Below are 21,749 nucleotides of genomic sequence, written 5' to 3' on the forward strand. Positions count from 1 at the left end.
ATGATCGAAGTTAGCCGTTATGCTTTCTCCAGTAGTAACCTTTATATCTTCTTTAAAAGAGGTAACCTGCATTACTTACATTTGAATTTCCTTGATGTCTCATCCCAAAAAAGTTGTGATATCTTGTGTTATGCATCACAATAACAGACAATAACAGATCAAAATATCAAAATGTGTTTGCAATACTTTTTTTTATTTTTTTTTTTATGTTGTAGAGATGTTTTGAATTTACCACCACAGAAATGTAAAGATTTTCAGTTACAGATGTCATTGTAGAATGCTTTACTACTCATTTTCATTAGTGTGATTAATTTATGGTAATACTTGACAGTTATGTTCAATTCATTAACATTATTTCATGCATTATGTATCATGAAGAAACAATGAACAATACAGCATTTATTAATCTAGGATGAAGTTCATTTCTACATATATTAATGCTTTTTTGTATAAATTTAAATAAGTTGTATAATTTACCACGAGTTAATGAGCAATATTATATTTATAAATGAACATTAATCCAGATTAATAAATGATTTTAAGTTCATCATACCCAATGCACTAATGAATGTTAACAAGTTGAACCTGTTGTTCAATGTTACATAATTTATTCCACAAGCAAAACTGTGCAATATGGGGATTAATGAGATAAAGCAAGTAGTATTGTAATTATCTGACATTACATTTTAAATCATTTATTTTAATTTGTATTTATTTTATATTTTAAATTTTTCAGCACTATTCATTTGTGTAAAACATGAAGAGTGCACCTTTAAAAGATTTGGACCAAGGAATACTAATACAAGTGACATATTTATGATTATAGAAGAACCATGACGCACTACTCATCCCATGTGGAAACTTGGGATGATGTATTAGCTCCCATTCGTGCTATTATCTGTAGACCATCACACCATTGGTGCTGCACAAGGTGACGGCAGTGACGACCAGCAGGGAGCCACTCCATTGGGATTTAGTAACCTGGTAGCAGCTGGTTTCCAAAGGCAACGAATATCTGCAAACAAAATCAAACATGTGTAAGCCAAAAGCAATTGAGATGAAATCTGATGTAGGAAACACAAGAGATGAATCATGCAGGTGACTCTGGTCCACAAAGTAGAATTAATAAGCCAAATGGATGGCAACCTCAGAGATGCTTGCATGGAATTATAATGGGGAAAAGGCGATACAGGGGCTTGAAAAGAATCGCTTTTGTGTTCCATTGACTTGATGCAATTTACCACTTCAATCACTCACCAAAGAATATTTCAGAAGCATTTGATAAACATTGTCTGAGCTTCCACAGATTGAGTCAAATTTCACTCTCTATATTGATGTCTGCCAGTGCAAAGTTTTTGCTGAGCAGTTTCATTTTGTTTTTGCATTGTGTAGTTCTGGTTTTTGCTGAAAGCATGATTTTGTCATTTCTTATTTGCTTAACTTTGGCGACTAATCCTTCTTTAAAAATCTATAGTTAAAGCTGCTTTCACAATACAATAAAGCCCCTGGTGGGAGGGGTTCCTAAGCTTATTTTCTAGATGATGCCCTCAAAAAAAAGCAGCATGTGCCAATGTTTTAGTTCACTAAACAGAAGCCTTTGAAGTTTTGCATTAAACAGAGGGTTTAAAGAGAAAAATAAAAGAAGAGCAAAGACAGAATGGAACGTTTAGACAGATTGTGACATTTTAAGCTTTTGGCTGAATAGGTGAACAAACTGTTTAGAGTGATTCAAATGCCATCTGTTGAAAACGTGGCGTCGTTTCATTTCAGGTTTTTCAGAACACAAATAATTGGGACAAGCTTTGGACATACTTTATAAAGCCTGTTTCTGATTTGTTTTACTTCAGTGATTTACCACTAAGTGTAAATGCACACTGGATGTACTGTCCTTCAATACTATTCTAAAATAGACAGTATATTAGTTTCCACAAGTCTATGAGCTATAATTATAATTATCTTCAAATTGGTTCCACATTCTGCAGAACACTGACAAAGTGAAAACGTGCTGCTGTTAGCTTAAGGAGCTATTTTTCTACCTGACCTAACCTAACCCTTAAAATTGCTTTCGCTTGTATAATCTAGTGTAGTTAGGTTGGCGTAGTCATATTAAATAATATTTTTATTTGAATAAAACTGGTTAGTTTAGATGTTACCACATGTAGCATATTTTAGGTTACCTGACAACATTTTGAACAGTGTAGAGGGAAAAAACAAAGACTGTAAATCTGCAAAGCAATTTGGGAGGATGTGCACAAGAGTGAAACATTGGACATTTTTGTAAAGGGTTCAGGAAATGTCTCAGTGTCTGCAGGAGAGAAGGGAGGCAATATATCATACTTACAGTACTTTAGTTGACAAGAAGTTCCTATTTTATTTTAGACAAAAGTCCAGATGCACTGGGAACAAATATTTCTCAGAAGCCCTGAGAGCCTGATAGTCTGTCACTCCACTCTAATTCATGTCAGTTCTGATCTGATTTCATGCTGAGGTAAAGTGTGGAGGTCATTAGAGGTGAACACAATGTCCATAGAATGGAACGTCCAGCCACTGCAGATAAAATACTCTCTTCTTAAAAGGATACATTTTTAAAGTTTCTTGGAAGAACCCAAAGTGATTCTTCTATGGCTTTGCTGCAAAAACAACAACAACAACAACAACAACAACAACAAAAAAGTGTAATTCACATAGAAATACAGTCTGTCACAGTTTACTTGCCCATATTGTTCTAAATAGTATGACTTTCATTCTTTCATGGAGCAAAAAAGACAAATCTTTAGCTGAATATCTTGGCAACTCTTTTTTCATATCATGAAAATGAATGAGGACTGGAATCTCCAATATTTCAAAGACACCATAAAACTATCATAAAAGTGATCCGTATGCCTCTATATTCCAAGTCTTCTGCAGTCATTAGATAGCTTTGTGTAAGAAACAGACTGCAAGTTAGGTGATTATTCACTGAAAATCTTGACATTCACTCTACCTCTCACTGGTATGTTCATAAGAAAAAGTCTGATTCATGAATGAATCAGTGCTTTGAAATCTTCTTAACCAATTATTTCCATTTGTAAATTTTCAGACGATCTACTTACGCCACTGATGTTTAGGTTTAGCGGTGGATTTACAACACCGGTGGTGTGAAGTTTATATACGACTCAAGTCGTAGGAATTCCTTTATGTAAATAGCATTACATTCATAAAGTTTTATCCTTTATTGTATACATATATTGCACATACATGTTCCCATATAAATGTGAATGTATTGTACACACACATATATACACACATTCACAGATTGAGTTACAGCATATTTCTAGTTTCCAGCATGCTTTGCTTCTGACTGTTAGAGGAGAGTAAATATTAAAATTAAGTGCTATTTAATGTGTTTTGCTCAATATTAATATAGGGGGAGATCTGTTAGTGTTTAAAGTTGTATTATTTTGGAATTTAAAATGTTTTCTGGTATGTGTGAGTTTTTGGGGTCACCATTGTGCTGAAGAGTAGAGCCTGAGGTTAGGTTTATGATTGGCTGAACACCATTAAAACTATAATGACTTTATTTAAAGAGTAATGGCTGTGCACGCTATAGCACAGTGATAGTCTCTGGTAGAAACTTTAGTATATGCAGGTGTGCTTTTGTTAACTAACTTGAAAATATGAAACATTTAAAATGTAAATAATTATAAAATATAAGAAATGTTACATAATATATTTTACCATATATGTGTTTATACTGCATGAGTAAATATATCTGCAATATATTATGCATGCAGTACTATATCTGATCACATATAAATCTATATATTATGAAGTATATTACTGAATATAAAATTACATACATTATAATATATTAGTAAATATATAATCACATATTTTTCAATATATGAAAAGCAGCAATTCCTTATGTATTATTCAATATATTGTAATATATTTATGCAATATATTTTTCTGTATATTTTTAAATACTGTTAAATCATGTAATATATTGATCATTCATATATAGGGAAATATATTTTCTTTCCATAAGGGTACTCCCTCCGTTTAACTGCCATTTCCAAAATCAAACCTTTACAACTGTCATCACACAGCTGGAATTACATGAATATGTATTTTCTAAATGTATTATTAGAGGACCTAAAGGCACCAAACTAGAAAAATTTAATTAGAGTATTTAGCACTGTGACTCCTGGTGAGTAATCAAGATTCAAGCTAATTCAGGGTGTCTACATATATAAATAAATTAAATTTAAGACAAAACCTGCAATGGATATACATTACATCTGCACGATTCTGGATAAATAAAGAATCACATTTTTTTTTTTTTTTTTTCAAACAGAGATCACGATTCTCCCACGATTCTGAACAGACTACTAAACAAAGTAACATTTACTAGAGGTTCTAAGTCTAACAAATGTTAATTGCTTAATGAATCTGAATGAATTTTCTTTTTTTTTTTATTCACTTATAAGTACTTCATTGTTTCATTACTGGATGAATCAGCATTTTTTTGAACATCTCTTGAATGAATGATTCAATGCCAAATACGTTTTTAAAGTCACTTGTCGCCACCTAGTGGTGTGTAACGATGCAACTGATACAATCGTTATTTGAAGCGCCATGTTATTTTCAAAAGGTGATTCACTGCTAATGTAGACATCAGTGTTTATATCCGAACTATACACTTTTATCCCAGTTCTTCTATGATAAGAAATACTTAACATGACTACTGCTCTCTCTGGATTAGTGGCAGCGCCAACGCAGATTTGAATCTTCCAGTGTGATTTTTGTCAAAGTTTAATAGACAGGCGGATCTTTGTCATTTAGGAATTTGATCGCGTGGACTCATCGTTCTCGAGCAATTTTTCATGAAACCTTCATTTACTCATTTTAAACTAGCTAGGAGGCTGGTCAGCTAGCTGTAGAAAAAAAAAAAATACAAACAGCACACTAATGGCTACTTGACAAGTAATATATATTTTGTTCTAGAAAATGGTTTAAGGTTCTCTTGGAGGAAATGTTTAAATGTCTCAAATTAGCGAAGAAGTGTTGTGAGGGAATTATTATTGTGCTGAGCACAAACACGGCTGCAGAATGCACCGCCAGCAGAGGTTCACAGGGGAAAAGAAAGAGACTCTAATTGCTATTCAGACTTCCCCTCCTTCATTCACCGAACTCTGCATAGCACTAGCCACCATCTACAAGGAATTATAAAGTAGAAACAATGACTTTGCTATTCAGTCCATCATTGAGCAGAGGACAGAGCATTCATTATATGCATCCGATAAAGGCGTGTGTCTGTTTTAATGAGTGAAAAGTTTGAGAAGTGAAGACCTATTTTCATAAAGCGCACCTGCCATCCTCTGCTTGATTGGCAGGCTCATACAAACGGGCTAGAAGACCCAGTTTTAATCCACCAGAGCGAGGTGTTGCAGATCAGCAGTTCTCTCTTTCAGGCGTATGCTGCACAGTTGGAGCCTGAAAGTTAAAGTCGACATTAAACAGAAATTACAACTTTTTCCTCCCTATTGTGATGTATCCATGTGAACATCCCTATTGTGACATATATCCAAGTGAAATGGCTTCTCAAACAAGAAAAAATGTAGGGTGGGACTTTGTCCATTGATTGGATGGTTGTTGTTTGCTATTGCTGTGATCTCATGTGATTGACAGGTTGTCCCACCCACACACACGTAAACACGTCATCAGAGAAGAGATGTCTTTTAAGAGGGAGGGGAGGTTATCTTGATTAAAGATTACGAGGGCACATGAATTAAAAAAAAATGATGTGCATGGATAAATCGTTTATAATAATTAGTGCATTATTCCATAAAAAAAAATATTAAGAATTGTTCATTTTGATCTCATGGTGATAGTGACTTAAATTGTAACGGACATAGGCCAGTAAGAGCTGTCCATGTAAACCTCACTCCCCTGATCTCAAGAGGTGCTCTAGCGACTAATGCTAGAGACTGCGGTCTTTAGCCTCCTTGTTAGAGGGCCTGACTCCCATGCCGGTGGACCAGGGTTCGAGTCCAGCTTAGGAAGAAACCAGATGAAAAGACTAAAGTTACAGCTTATAATTGTCTGACAGATACAGTAGAAACAATGAATGCAATAAGTAAAATTACAGCAACCCTCTAAAATGATACCCAGGTGCGGTGGCCACCTAGTAAGGGAGTATTAAAAAGTTGAGCGTTTTGGGTGAAAGTGTCCCACTCCCCAGCAGAGTTCCAGGTGCTATCAGCTGGTGCTAAAGGCCTTTAATTAAGACAATCTATCATCATTAGCTTATGGTCGGACAGCCACTGCTTTCGTTAATTAACTCTTAGAGATTTTCACGTACCGTATTAAGCCCAAAAGACGATTCCTTTGGGTAGCATCTTCACGAAAGTGCAAGCTTTGTTCTATGTACATAACCCTAGAAAAACAGTTACTGGGATTGTTATTGGTTTCATAAAATGCACATACGGCAGATACAGAGAATGTTTTGAAAGATGTATGTGCAGGAATGATGCCAGAGTTACAAAAGCTGTCAGTTGCATCATGTAAGCTCTATTGTGTTTATGGACCTGAATCATGTTTGCCCGGCATTACAATGAGGTGCATCAATATTCAGCACCATGCAATATTTATGCATGCTTTATTTTCTGCTGATATCAGCATTTTCTCTGGCTCTCGCACCTTGCACACACGCATAGACATTCCTTTTCTGGCAATGGCCGTTGAAAAAAATGTGTTCTAAAATTCACTATGTGCATTAAAGCACTTAACTATGTTTGTTTTATCTTGCAGGGAGTTTAGTCACTGGAAAGTCAACAGCTTGGTGACAGAGAAGAGAGACTTCTTCAAAGCCCCGCTGCCTTTGGCGCCCGAGTTTTTACGCAACCTCAGGCTTCTGGGGAGAAGGCCGAGCCTTCAGCAGATTCATGAAAATCTGATCAAGAAATATGGCACTCATTTCTTGGTATCAGCCACATTGGGAGGTAAGCCAATATTACATATGAGATCTATGCTAAAGGTGAATTTTAAAAATGCTTTTGAAGTTATTTTAACAAGGGAATTTGGTAACATATTTGGTTGTTAAGTCTGATGTCACACGGCAGCGCTTCCGGGTCCAAACGCTCTATCTCGTACCACAAGAAAACAACAAACTGTGCTAATATACACACACGATGTGGTGTAATACTATCAAAAAATAATAATCATAACCTTTATCTCCATACCAAAATCCCAGATGGCCAGACAGTGATTCATCTTTTATAAATCGTTAAAATATTAATGTCTGTGACACTGTGAGCACGGAGACTGTTGTGTAGACTAAGTATTTTAACTTTTTAAAATGTTAAACGTTTAATATGAATAAATAGCACTCGTAAACGGCCATCGCGATGGCATTCCCAAGTGAAACTAGTCGAGGCTTGGACCCAGAAACGGCGTTCCTTACGTCACGACTTAAACGAATTCTAAACAACTTACATATGGGTAGTTTTAGTCAATATTACAGTTTATATATGAATATAAGTTTATCTTAGGTCCAGTCATCATTTCATTTAAGTCTTTTTTAAGTCTTTAAGTCTTCTTTTTAATCATCACTAGTTCAATGAAAATGGTCCTGTGGTGTGAGAAATGGATTTTTATGTAATGGATTAGTAGTACTGATTTTTTTTAAGTACAAATATTCCATGTAGTCTCTCAATTAATATGAGAAGGAAGGTATTATATCAGCAGTTTACAAGAACATACTGAGGTATATTGAAAGTCATGATAATATATTAAGAATTCAGTGCATTATATGCTTCAGGGAAAGTTTCCAGCATTTAAAATAATAATAATAATAAATAAATAAATAAATAAATTTATTTACTATTACATACACAGATACTGACATCCTTGGCATAAGTTTAGCCATTATCAGACATTAATTTTCTCTTCTCCCTCTGGCACCTAAATAATAAGTAGGGCAGCATGTCCCACTGGTGGGTTCAAACCTTTCAGTGTGTCTCTAGCAAAATGTTGCACGTTACCGACACTAATTATGATGTCACTTATTGGTGTATGTATGCAGTGAAGCTGCAGAACTTCAGCGACAGGGGAGACAAATGAAGTGGTAAAGCTAGAGTGAACGCTGGTAATTAACGACTCAAAGCAAAGGAAATGGGGGACTGTGCTATTGCGTGCATACTAATCAGACTGAAACGAATAACGCCGCTCAAGCTCGACACATACAGGTACAGGAGATGCTCCTCAGCCCAGACAAGAATATTTATCTGAATTTCAGGCTTAGCCACAGATCAAAAATAGCATTTATATATAAAAAAAAAAAAAATCTAAAATTGATCTTCAGAAGAAATGTACGGTTTTAACAACCTCCCTTTGGGATAAAGTTCCTTTCGTGCGCACCCTTTTCCTTCCTTCAAAATCGTTATTGCTTCTCTTCCTCAACTTCGGTGATTCATATTTAACGAAGCCTTGAAAAACACATCCACAGTTCATGTTAAACGACTGTATGAAAGACATATGAATGTACACTCTGACAGCAAGAGCAGAACTCACTGTCATTTAGCTGAACATTGTCTTTGTAAAGTGAAGACTTTATATATTTGGTCTCATGGTTTGGTTTCTGCACGCATCTTTCAAGGGGAGGAATCACTCACGATCTTCTTGGACAAACAGAAGCTGAGCAAAAAGTCAGAGGGCAACGGAAACAGCTCCGTGGTCTCCCTAGAAATCTTGCACCAGTTGGCGGCGTCATACTTCACAGACAGAGAGAGCACCCTGCGAAGACTCCACCACCTGCAGATCGCTACATCTGCCATCAAGGTAACAGACGACTCAGCTTCTTCCTTTTTAATCCAACCCAAACTCATTGGAAAAACGTGCCGAGGCAACATTTCTGCTAAATTATGTTACGTTGCTTCTTGGTGAAACATCCAGTGGATGGCACTAAAAGCGTGTACAATTTTCTCAGAAGCAGATAAACGTGAATCTGTCAATTTTATGTTGGTTGTTGTACGTATTGTGGCAGTTCAAAAATGAAATGTCCAGCTATTGGTGCTAAAAGGTTAATGCTTTATCATATTTAAAGGGTTAGTTCACCCAAAAATGAAAATTCTGTCATTAATTACTCATGTTGCTCCAAACCCGTAAGTCCTTTGTTCATCTTCGGAACACAAATTAAGATATTTTTGATGAAATCCATGAGCTATCTGGCCTCTGATAGACTGCAACACAACGACCACTTTCAAGGCCCAGAAAGGTAGTAAAGACATCGTTAAAATAGTCCATGTGACTACAGTGGTTCAACCTTAATGTTATGAAGCAACGAGAATACTTTTTGTGCGCAAAAACAAAACAAAAATAACGACTTTATTCATCAATTTCATGCCGGCATTCTGACGCAGAACCCGGAAGCACTGCACTGTGTTTACTACGTCAAATGCGTAGGAGACTGACATGGAAGAGAAGAAATTGTTGAATAAAGTCGTTATTTTTGTCTGTTTACCAGGTGGGCTAATGAACAAGTTTACTATGTCAAAAAAGCCATACATACTGTATAGACCAGGGGTGTCCAACACCGCTCTTGGAGAGCTACCATCCTGCAGATTTTAGCTCCAACCCCAATCAAACACACCTGAACCAGCTAATCAAGGTGTTCAGGCAGAGATTGTATATTATAGGGAGATGAAAGGGTCTGTGTCTCTTACCATTGGAGAAAGCGTAATAGCTAGCTTAATCATGTGCGGCACCTCTCAGCCTATCATGTAATGGCAGTGACATCAGTCGCAACATTCCCTAGTCTGCCTTCTCTTAAAAAAATACATTTTTTCAAGCTAAAATCTACATATAGTTCCCAACGAAAGTTTGTTTAGTGTAAAACACGCTGAAGATTAGCAAACAGGCTGTCGATTAATTAAATGATTAGCTATTTCCCCACAAAAGCTGTTTAATCAGCATAGTGACGCCTCTCATCCATTGACATCCATTCAAAAAACAGCCTCTGGTCTGTATGTATTATATTACATAATACATTTCCATATATGGGAAACTAGTGCTTATATTTTTCAATATACTGCAATATATGCATTGACCATGTATGGCTATATATTGATACATATAAAATATTTATAAATGAAGACAAAAATAGCATTACATTCATAAAGTCTTATCCTTTTTTGTGTACATACATTGCACATACATGTTCCCATATAAATGTGAATGTATTGTACACACATATATACACACATTCATGGAATGAGTTACAATCAGTGGTTACAACAGACTTCTAGTTCCCAGCATGCTTTGCTTCTGACTGTTAAAGGAGAGTAAATGTTAAAATTATGTGCTTTTCCTGTGTTTTGCTCAATATTGATATAGGGGGAGATCTATTAGTGTTTAAAGTTGTATTATTTTGTAATTTAAAAGGTTTTCTGGTATGTGTGAGTTTTTGGGGTCCCCACTGTGCTGAAGAGTAGAGCCTGAGGTTAGGTTGATGATTGGCTGAACACCATTAAAACTATAATAACTTTATTTAAAAAGTAACGGCTGTGCACGCTACAGCACAGTGATAGTCTCTTTGGTAGAAGCTTTAGTACATGCAGGTGTGCTTTTGTTAACTAACTTGAAAATACGGAACATTTAAAATGTAAATTATTATGAAATATAAGAAATGTGTTCCATAATATATTGTACCATATATGTGTTTATACTGCATGAGTAAATATATCTGCAATATATTATGTATGCAGTACCATATCTGATCACATATAAATCTGTATATTATGAAGTATATTACTGAATATAAAATTACATACATTATGATATATTAGTAAATATATTATATAAAATATAATATATTTACATATTTTTCAATATATGATAAGCGGCAATTCCTTATGTATTATTCAATATATTGTAATATGTTATACGCAATATATTTTTCTGTATATTTTCAAATATACTGTTAAATCATGTAATATATTGATCATTCATATACAGGGAAATATATTTTCTTTCCATAAGGGTCCCTACGTACCGCCAGAGGCGGAGCGTTAGCATTAGCCGTTACACTTTTTTGGCTGAAGGTTGCAGGCTTGCCTTCCAGTGGCTTTGGTTCAGGGTTGCTTGATAATTACAGACAGGTGTGGAGCAGGGTTGGAACTGAAGTCTGCAGGACGGTAGCTCTCCAGGAGCAGGGTTGAACACCCCTGGTATAGACCTTAGTCAGGTTAGACACAATATTGAATTTAACATGGATGAAATTGAGGCTGTGAGGGATAGACTTACAGTCATTACAATGGAAAGCACTGTATAAAGGTCCATGATCATATAATCTTCATAACTCCTACTTTCAAAAGTGTCTACTCAAAGTTTTTTTTCTTTTTTCGGAAAGATGTTTCATTGATGTTGGTATGTTTTTAAACAACAGTGCAATCCATTGAACAAGCTGTACTTCTATCCCTCACATCCTTGTTTTCATTCCTGTCAAAAATTAAACATAGCACTACCCTGACTAAGGTCTATGGAGCTGATTATGTGCTGCAAACATCAAGATGTATTAAGTGTTTTGAGGTCATAACAGAGTATTGTGCAAGGAACCACAAGAAGAATTTATTAACTGATCATCTCCCCTGCAATAATTTCAAATTAATTTCAAATGAATAACAGTTTTACTGGCACTAGCGGTCATTTCCGCTTCAATCTGCAATGCATTTGCTTTTTTGCTTTTTTTTTTTTTCCAATGAGCCTATGCTGGTTTGATCTAGCTGTCTTTTCAGAGTGATTATTAACTTAATTTTACATTGATCTAATGTAAAAGATTGCAGTTCTCTGTTGCGTCTCTATGCGTGCTGATTGTTGTTTATTAATGTCATTCGTATAGGCGTTTGAGATGTATATTTGTTGCCATGGTAAATCTTTAGCAATTAAGGTCCTTACATTTGCAGCGATGCCATTTCCATGATGTGTCAAGTGGCCCTTGGTCTTACTCACAGCTGCTGAGTGGGTGTAGAAATGCTGGTGACTGCAACATCATGATTCCTTCAGAAGGAGCTCTGCATGACATTATGTTGCTTAACTGAGACAAATATCCTTGACTTTTAATCAAGATATGCACCTGCTTGCATAATGCATATTATTATAGTTTTTATATAAGAATTAAGAATAATTATAGTTTTATATAAGAAATATTTCTTTTGGGGTTGGAGATGCTTTCTCAAACTCTCTCAAAGCATATTTCTCACTTGCTAAAAGATCAAAACACGTTTTTGTATTTATATATCGTCTTTTTTTAAATACTCAAGACTGCTTTAGAGGGTAAGCAGGAAAAAAAAAAATGATGACAAAATGAGCTTTTGTTAATATGTTTATGAGTTTTTGCTTAGTATTCGACTTACTAATTACATAAACATAATTTTACCGCAATCGATCCAAGGCACTCTTGCCAACGTCGCAAGAGCTGATCATGCAGTATTCCTGATGCACTATACTGTGATCGTCTTTTGTTAGTCACACTAACGCTGGCTAGTCAAAATGAAGCATGCCATTTTCAAACTCTGTCAGACACTGTCAAAGCCAAACTTTCTACACAGCGCATTCAATCCTGTGAAGAAGAGTTTCAGCCTCAAAAAAAAAAAAATGAGCAAGATGAAATAGGAACAGGAGCGGTGGCTCTGTGGGAAGATAATGACTTTCTCTTTGGGCTTCAACATGCTTTTAATTAGCTGAGCTTTCCCTACACAACATCGGCAGAGAAGTTCAATTTAACACGTACGATTTCAATTCAATATGACCATGGACCTACACACTCATCTGCATGTATTTGCAGCAAACGCGCACTAGATGTGAAACTCTGTGGATCAGGATTGCAAAATACATCACGTTATTCAAATTAGCATAGATGTACCATTTTTGTAAACATATTATATGCTTGTGCATGAGAATAGTGTCCATGGCAACAGTAAAGGGCACTTTGTGACAGACAGACCTCATCAAATCATATCAGTAAAATTGTTTTGGTGTACACCTCTGAAGTGTTTTCAGAGAGCCTTTCTAGCACCGCTTTAGGGAGCAGTCTGTCCTGCCAGGTGTTTTTGTCAGGGGAGAGCTAATGAGACGTTACGGGGGTATAGGGCCCACCTTTCACTGCTTTCTTCCTGCACCCTGTGTGCAAATCAGCCTGATGAATTGGGCACCACAGCAGAAGTGGGTTATAGCGGGCTCATCAATAATGCCATAAAGGATGATCAATTACACCCTCCGCTCAGAAACGAAGTGCAAAAGCACACCAGGAAGAGGCTTCCGGGGGACAGCACTTTGCCTTGGTGTAATCAGATACCACTTAAGACCAAAAATAGCCTGAGATCCCAAGGCAGGTTTAGCCATGATCAGATTTTGCAGGAACAAACAGTCCTGAGATTATCTGGTCTTCACGGATCAACGGTAAAATTTACACAAGCTTTGGAGATTCAATATCAGTGCATTTATGTGTAATTTCATAAAGTTTTCCATTCTGTCCAGATCTACAACTAGACTCTCGCCCCTCTCTGTAATATAACCATTTGTCATAATGACATACTATTAACAGTCACCTCTGTGTAGGACACGGATCTCAGAGTTACCGCCAAAGCTATGGCCGAGTACATGAGAAGCATATAATTGTAAAGACCATGTTAAAAGACTAGGTACATGTCATTAAAGGTGACACTTCTTTAAACATGTAAGGACGTCTCACTTGTCCAAAGGGTACTGGAGTGAAAATGAAAGGCACTGCGCCATTACACAGAATCAATGCAAAACGTGCAATCACACTTAGTTCTGTTAACCTTTCTCGCATGTTCGTTTTTCCGTCAATGCGGACAGAACACCATTCTAAAATACACTGACAGTGGTTCCTGTCCGACACACATCGCCCTGCAAAACACAGAGACCAGTGTTATCTGAACAATAAAAAAACAAATGAATATTAGCCTATGCATCGGTTCTTTTTAATGCATCAAAAACACAGTGCTAGTCCAATTCCAAAACAAAGGACTCTTACGATCCAGTTCTTTTTGGCGAATCAAAAACTTACAGCATGAGCTGTGCACAAGCATTACCAAACAAATGATTCTTATTAGCCAGTTCTTTTTAGTGACTCAAAAACATACAGCGTGACCAGTTTACTACAATTACCAAACTGTCAAGTCGATTATTGAGAGCAGGTTCTACATGCAACATGAGCAGTTTACTATGATTACCATACAAATGACTCTTCTGAGCCAGTTATTTTTAATGAATCAACAACATATTAACAAACAATAACTCTTATGGACCTGGTTTCACAGATAGGGCTTAGATTAAGCCAGGAGTAGGTCTTAATTCCACCAAAATTACCCGGAACAATTTGTCTCAGGAACTATTTTCCCAGGAACTTTTTTTCCCCCAGACCTATTGCTAGCTGTGTTTCCATAGCGGTCTTAAGTACCGTGAAGATAGTCCAGTGATGTAAGACTGTGCACGACTTTCCAGGTCCCGCTGGATTTCGTCCTCCGCATATAAGCTTAATAATGCCTGAACCTCATCGTCAGTCCATCGGTCGTATTTTTAAAACTCCATTGTTGATTCCAATAGCAAACAACTCTTACTGCATGGACCGCAACAGACTTTTAAAAACAATGGTGGAAATAAAATGCTATGTGGAGGCAACCAATAAAAATGCTGCGTGAACTCAACCAATCAGCATGTTCAGTGCTCGAGTCCCACCCCTGAAAGTTCCGGAACTTTGAAAAAGTACTACCTAACGAGCAGGTACTTTCAGAGGGGGAATTTTTTACCCGGAACTTCATTTAGACCCTGGTTCCTGCGGTCGAAACACACCGAGTACCAACCAAAAGTCCCTAGTTCCTGGGGAAAGTTCCTGTGGTGGAAACGCGACTTTAGTTGAATTAGGACATTAAATGAAAACATTACTGGTGTGCATCTTGAGACAAAACAATGGCACTGTCATTGCTTAAAGGGTTAGTTCACCTAAAAATGACAATTTACTCACCTTCAAGCCATCCTTGGTGTATATGACTTTCTTCTTTCAGCCAAACACAATTGTAGTTATATTAAGAAGGCCAAATCCTGACTGGACAAGGAGGAGGAGCTAGGGATGGAGGAGGTCAATTAGCTCCTGAGAAACGCGATAGCTGCTGATAATACTGAAGGACCTTATATGTGGATGCTGTGATAGGCGTCGTATTCCGATAGGTAGACGTGAGTCACCTAATGCGAGCTTGACTGACATGACCTGCCAGGACTAACGCTACGTTTGATTTATATAACTATAATCACTGGCTTCTGGTAACAGCCGTACACAAGTCTAGTTCTGGAGGAAGAGTGACCTCTGACCTGATGCTTGACGTATTGATGAACGTGAAAGTGCAGAGGATAGAGCAAAATAAAACACCGGTCACGAATTAGAAGTCTAAAACGAGAATTTTTAAAGAGAAATGTCGGAGGAGCTTGAGTTTGTTGCCCAACCCTATTTGTTTGAACCGCAAGAGGCGTCTTCTCTCACCTAAGCTTACACTACTCCTACGTCATATGTCGGGTCAGAGTTCACTCTTCCGCCGGAACTCGTCTTGCGTACGGCCGTTACCGGAAGCCAGTGATTATAGTTTATAAAGTTATGAATATGTATATTTTTCTTACAAAAACACACCGCTTCTCTTCAGAAGGCCTTTATTAACCCCCTGGAGCTGTATGGATTACTTTTGTGATCAACAGATGCACTTTTTTGGGCTTCAAAATCTAGGATACCATTCACTGCTATTATAAAGCTTGGAAGAGCAAGAATAATATAATTTAACTCCGTTTGTGTTTGACTGAAAGAAGAAAATCATATACACCTAGGATGGCTTAAGGGCAAGTAAATTATGGGATCATTTTCAATTTTTGGGTGAACTAACCCTTTAAGCCTTGTCTGTGAATCCAGACAATGATTCTTTTTAGTGAATCAATTACACAGGATGAACAGTTTATTGGCGATTATCAAACAATTGACTCTTATGAGGCATTTTTTTTTTGTGGATCCAAAACATAATATAAAGATTGCAATTATTGGATTGCATTTACAAGTACATTGGAGTTCCATTTAAATACTAAATACTGTGGAACATAAATATGGTGCTAATTCAGTACAATGGTATATGTAACCTGTACTGTGACCGCCACATTATTTTTTTTTTGTAAGGTTTTTTTTTTTTTTGTCTGAGAGCAGAATGTAAATGAGCACCAGTATTTAAAGGACGGGTCTCAGAACCCTGCACCATTTATGTCAAGAGCCGCCTCTAGATAGTTGGCACTGGTCAAGCGACCTGACAGTGCTGTATAATCAACATCAGCTGTCAAATTCAATGAAGCTCAGAATCTGCACTTAAAATCCTGTCACATGTCATGAACTCCTAAACTGCTTTCAGAGCGCATCTGCAGTCTTTAGCCAACTGTGCCTTCCACAGCGGAGGCAGAGGCATTTTTGACAAATGAGTCAACTTGATATGCATTCCTCCAGCATTTCAATTGACAAAGAATAGGCTGCATTCAGTGGTCTGTGGGAGTTTTCAGGGCCTGTGGATGATGTGAGATGTTAGAGAAATGGAGAGAAGACTACTGTACCCCAGGTATTCATTTCCTTTGTTATGCCCTTAAGAAAAGCATGCAGAGGAAGCTGTGGAAACACAGCTCCGGTAAATATAAGATCAACAACAAAACATGACACTCTCCGAGGAGGCAGGGTGGAAAATGTGGGATTTCAGTGTTATCCGGTTGTTTTGTCAGGTATGATATTCCTTAAAAAGATGTCAATATTAAGTGCTGCTGATAAAACGTATACACATTTGGGGAGGAAAAACAGCAGGGTGACAAGTAAACAAGAGATTTTGTTTGGCTTAGCATGGAATAGCTGGCTGTATTTGTTCATTTGCTCATACACAGTAGGGACCTACTTTATAGTACAACATAATGCATGTGTGTGTGTGTGTGTGTGTTTATATATATATAGCGCAATACAAAAATGCAACAGTATGTATTGTGAATAGTGACAGAATAATGAATATTTTTATTCTGGTGTCACCATTGACCTGTCCATTGGGTTACAAGCACAAAGTCCAAGCCTATTCATTTCCACCCCCAATGTAATACCAAATTTAGCATTTTAAATCAACAGTACATTTTTTGTTAACCTTTTACCATATGTCTTGAAGTATTGCAATAATATCGAATTGTGAGTTCAGTATCATGATATGTATCGAATCATGAGGGCATCGTTGCACCACTAATATAATATATATATATATATATATATATATATATATATATATATATATATATATTAATTTAATAGTAGAAAATAGCTATTTTAAATAATAATTTTTCACAATATTTCTGTTTTTACTGTATTTTGGATTAAAAAAAAATGCAGCCTTGGTGAGCATAAGAGACTTCCTTGGGATGTGTGATCATTTTAGATAAATTTCAGATCAATTACAGCCCTAATATATAGTTCTCTCTCTATGAACATGTTAGGCTCAGTATATAAGACCTCGAACACACTTGAGAAAAAAAAAGAAAAAAAAAAATGATTGGAATGATTTCCTCATGAAGAATGCAGGTTTTGTGAAGACAGTTACACGGATTAGTGTCTGGTTTTATGCGTGAGGTAAACAGCCTGGAGTCCTATTGAGATCAGAGCAATTGAGCTGCAGTAAGCAATCATAAATGACAAGTGATCTAATGAGATACTGCAGTGGGACAGGGTGCGGAGGAGGGCATGTGTGCGACACTTCAGAAAAGAGACAGTAGTTCATAAATTAATGATAAAGCGTGCCTGTGTATGTGCACATATTATGATAAATGTTTATGCTCTCACTAAAACTGTCATCATCATACAGACACCACGCAATCTCCACGTTTATAGTGTTAGATTACAGCATTTAAAGATTTTTTAAAGATTAATTTGTTTAAATTCATGTGATAATAAATAGTGACACATAAGGAGAATTAATGTGAAAAAACGAGCCATTATTAATCAATGACAGTGTAGGGCGAGTTACTTCAGAAACACGTCAGATCAAAAATAATTCATCATAACATCCACTGAAGAATATTTTAAATCCAACAGAGAGAGAAAAAAGAAAAATACAAGTTACTCATTTGATGTATATGGGTCATTGATGAATAAGGTTTTTAAAAGTGTAAAAAAAACCATAATGGAGATATAATTAATTTTGAAGTTTTATTAAGTGTTAACAATGAGATTATGTGTTTTTTTTTTATAATCTATTAACACTGCTTTTGTCATTTTTTACAAGATGGACAAAATTTGTCACCAAAAAAGTCATTCGGTTTAACCAAAATTTAGGTTTTACCAAATGACGATATTTTCAAACAATGCTAACAGGCTGATATCTAGCTAGCTAGCAAAAGGACAATCAAACATTTTATATTTAGTACAAGTTTTTTAAATATTACAACATTTTCCATGTTTTATAGCGGTTGCACCGAATGACCTGATGTTTCGGGACATGCGTATGAGCAAGTGAAAACATTAATTTTTCAAATAGTTAAGAGAGAGTTACTTTGCTTCATGACCATGTGGTCCTTTGCAGGTGTCTGAATGATGTCACATCCCGTCACATGATATTGACCACATGACTTGATCCAAAATGGTCCCTTTATATTGGTTACTCGGAATGACATCAATGAAATTCATTTTTCCAGACATTCTTTCTCATAACAAAGCAACGACTTCTACACATAATTTTATATTTTAATCATAAATGAAATAGCTGTATTATTAAGGCCTTAGGACAAAAAAAAATTACCCATCACGTCATTGACCCATATATAGAAATAAAATTTATCCAAACGAATGATTATGACGTTATGAGGACATGGTCCCAAATCCACTGCATTTTTCTATTGGATTAGTGTTGGATTAGCTACAGAATTTAATTTTGAGACAAAGACCTGACAATGATGTGTAAAATCACAAATTTTGTGACAACTGCTGTCAAATCTGAGGCGGCACCAAGCTTCCAAAAGTGGTGGGGCGAAATTTGATAGAAGAAAGCTGTGCTGGTGAAATATTTGCATATTTCAAAGCATTTTACAGGCTTTAAACATGGACAACATTTTGTGAATGCAGGATATACATCCTTTTATTTTAACAGCCTTTTTATATTTATTAGCTATAAATGATGTCTTCAGAAAACATAGTTATAATGGAATCCAAAGCCAAGTTACCTTGTGAAAAGAATTCATTCTGCAGATTTAGAAAACTAGGCTACAAAATGAATGCACTACATATACCAAGTGAAACTGGCATATATTCTTGTTTCTTATTGACAAAAGACATCTAGTCATAGTCTATAGTGTCTGTAGTACACATAAAAATAATAAAGATCACTTTCAGTATTAAACAGATTAGGTTATGATATAATATCCTGTTTCGCTCACAAACATTTTCATGAGCGTCAATGTTTCACACTTCATTTTGGGCACAATTTATTTAGCTTTGCTAAAATTTGTGAAGAGCATCAAATTGTAATTTAACAAGGTAACAGCAACCAGTTTTTTTCACATCATTTGAAACCATAAATATGTTGTGACAATATTCAACATTTACTGCTTTTGTGAGCTGTCAGGTTATGAACAGTCTCTTTTCAAATAATTAAAACAAAAGCATTTTAGATGGCGTTGAAGTGATTATGGAGTTGAAATGATCCTAGTCAGAGTCATTTACTAAAACAATTATCACAGTCAGTCATGTGTTACCAGTGTGGGGAAAAAAACAAAACTGTCAATATGTATAGAGGGTATGCATAGACGTCACTTTCCCACCAGAACGCGCTCCCTCAGCTGGACTGAGTGGCAAAAGAACCTGCTGCATGACTGGATTTAATAGGGGAAACTGCGAAAACATGAGTAAAACAAACGATTAGATTAAAGGTTGGGGTCGAAAGCGTTCCTTATAACATGTCAAAGAAACCTAATCCATGGATATTTACATGCAGCCAGGAATCGTTTTTCCTGACATTTATATGTGCCTAATTTCGATGCCGGAGAAATACATAAAGCAAATTTGCCTGTGAATGCTTTATATAATTACAATATAGGTAGCTCTAAATCGGAGTGATCACTTATATCAATGTTATATATTTCGTCATATCGTCCAGCTCTAAAACTTGTATAGTTTTTGTCAGTGTTTATTTAAAAACACCCAATTATGCAGAAAATAAGATGGTAAATATTTAATTGATGAGTTGTCAACACAATATATAACAATACAATATATAGGGTATGATTTTCCCCAAAATTTAACATTTTGACACAAAATGATAACATGTTACTTTGCCTAGAGTCCAGTTGTTTCTGTGAATTGCAGTGATCTATTTGCTTCTTTTTTTCTGTAGCTTTCAGCAGTCTGTAAAAATATACCTCAGATTTTGTGTCAAAGCTGTTTGTACAGTCAGTCGCAAAGCTCTTTCCCGTTTTGGATGTGTTTTGTGTGTTTTTTGCGGTATTCACGCTGAAAACCAACGCTGCCACTCAGTCTTTTGCCACTCAGCGGGTGTAACTGCAGTCATAACAGTCGACGGTGACGTCACGTGCATACCCTCTATACATATATACATAGACGCTGTTTTTTGAATGAATCTTAACATAAAAAAAAACTTATTATCTCACAATTCTGACAGAATTGAGATATAAACTCGCAATTGTAAGTTATGAAGTCAAATTCTGAGAAAAAAAAAGTACTTTTTCCTCAGAATTGCGAGTTTATATCTTGCAATTCTGACTTTATAACTCGCAATTGTGAGTTTATAACTCGCAATTCTGACTTTATATCACTTAATCCTGACTTTATAACTCGCGATTGAGTTTATATAATGCAATTACGAGAAAAAAAGTCAGAATTGTGAGATAAAAAGTTGCAAATGCAAGTTATAAAGTCAGAATTGCGAGATATAAACTTGCAATTCTGAGAAAAAGTCAGTCTTTTTGTGAGATAAAAAGTCGTAATTACCTTTTTTATTTTTTATTCGGTGGCAGAAACAAGCTTCCAAGCTTCCTGAAGCATTGCCACAGTATAAAAAGTCCCAGCTGAAATGGCAGGTCAGACACCTTATTTTAGAATAAAAAAAAAGTCCCTTATAAATAACACTAGGGTCCGTTAAAAGAATCATGCCACTGCACATGGCTCACTGCTCTCTAGATTTGAAATTAATAATGCATTGAGACCTAACACTAGAGTCAATTTACTATTTCTATGGCGCTCTGCAAAGTGAGCATTTTTGGAGAGCTGTGACATGCTGAAATGGGCTTTGGTGACATTTAGATATTGACTCTGGCTTATTGCACAGGCGTGTTGGTTTGTTTTAGACAACTGCATATGCTCAGCACTCTATCGCTTCTGAAGAGGAACAAACAGGTGCATGATTTCAACGATAATAAGGCATTAAAATATCTTCTTGTTTCCTAGGTAACAGAGACCAGAACGGGGCCTCTTGGATGCAGTAACTACGACAGCCTGGATTCCGTCAGCTCTGTCTTAGTGCACAGCCCAGAAAATAAAATCCATCTGAAAGGTATGACAGCAGTGTGGTCCTCAGAAGAACAACATTGAAGCTATGTCTGGTCTTACTTGTATCAATTGCGCTGGTGATGTACAACGAGAAGTTCTTTTTTTTTATGTGTGTGGGGTTAGATTTAGTTAGGGGTTAGAAATT

The 21,749-nt window shown here is 36.2% G+C and overlaps 1 protein-coding gene and 1 long non-coding RNA gene across 2 annotated transcripts in view; one reads left to right on the plus strand and one right to left on the minus strand.

Moving 5' to 3' along the window:
- brinp2 (bone morphogenetic protein/retinoic acid inducible neural-specific 2) overlaps positions 1-21,749 on the plus strand; it is a 107,369-nt gene that overhangs the window by 41,993 nt on the left and 43,627 nt on the right. The window contains exons 3-5 of the mRNA XM_051872763.1: positions 6,793-6,983; positions 8,639-8,820; positions 21,503-21,608. Coding sequence (XP_051728723.1) covers positions 6,793-6,983; positions 8,639-8,820; positions 21,503-21,608 — 479 coding nt within the window. The remainder of the gene's footprint in view (positions 1-6,792; positions 6,984-8,638; positions 8,821-21,502; positions 21,609-21,749) is intronic.
- On the minus strand, positions 616-5,580 carry LOC127501045 (uncharacterized). Its single transcript, XR_007926493.1, has 3 exons — positions 5,351-5,580; positions 2,342-2,630; positions 616-1,015 (listed from the first exon to the last, which is right to left on the minus strand). It is a non-coding gene; the product is annotated as an uncharacterized LOC127501045 (long non-coding RNA).

This window comes from Ctenopharyngodon idella, chromosome 2 (assembly GCF_019924925.1).
Source record: "Ctenopharyngodon idella isolate HZGC_01 chromosome 2, HZGC01, whole genome shotgun sequence".
Taxonomy (NCBI): Eukaryota; Metazoa; Chordata; class Actinopteri; order Cypriniformes; family Xenocyprididae; genus Ctenopharyngodon; species Ctenopharyngodon idella.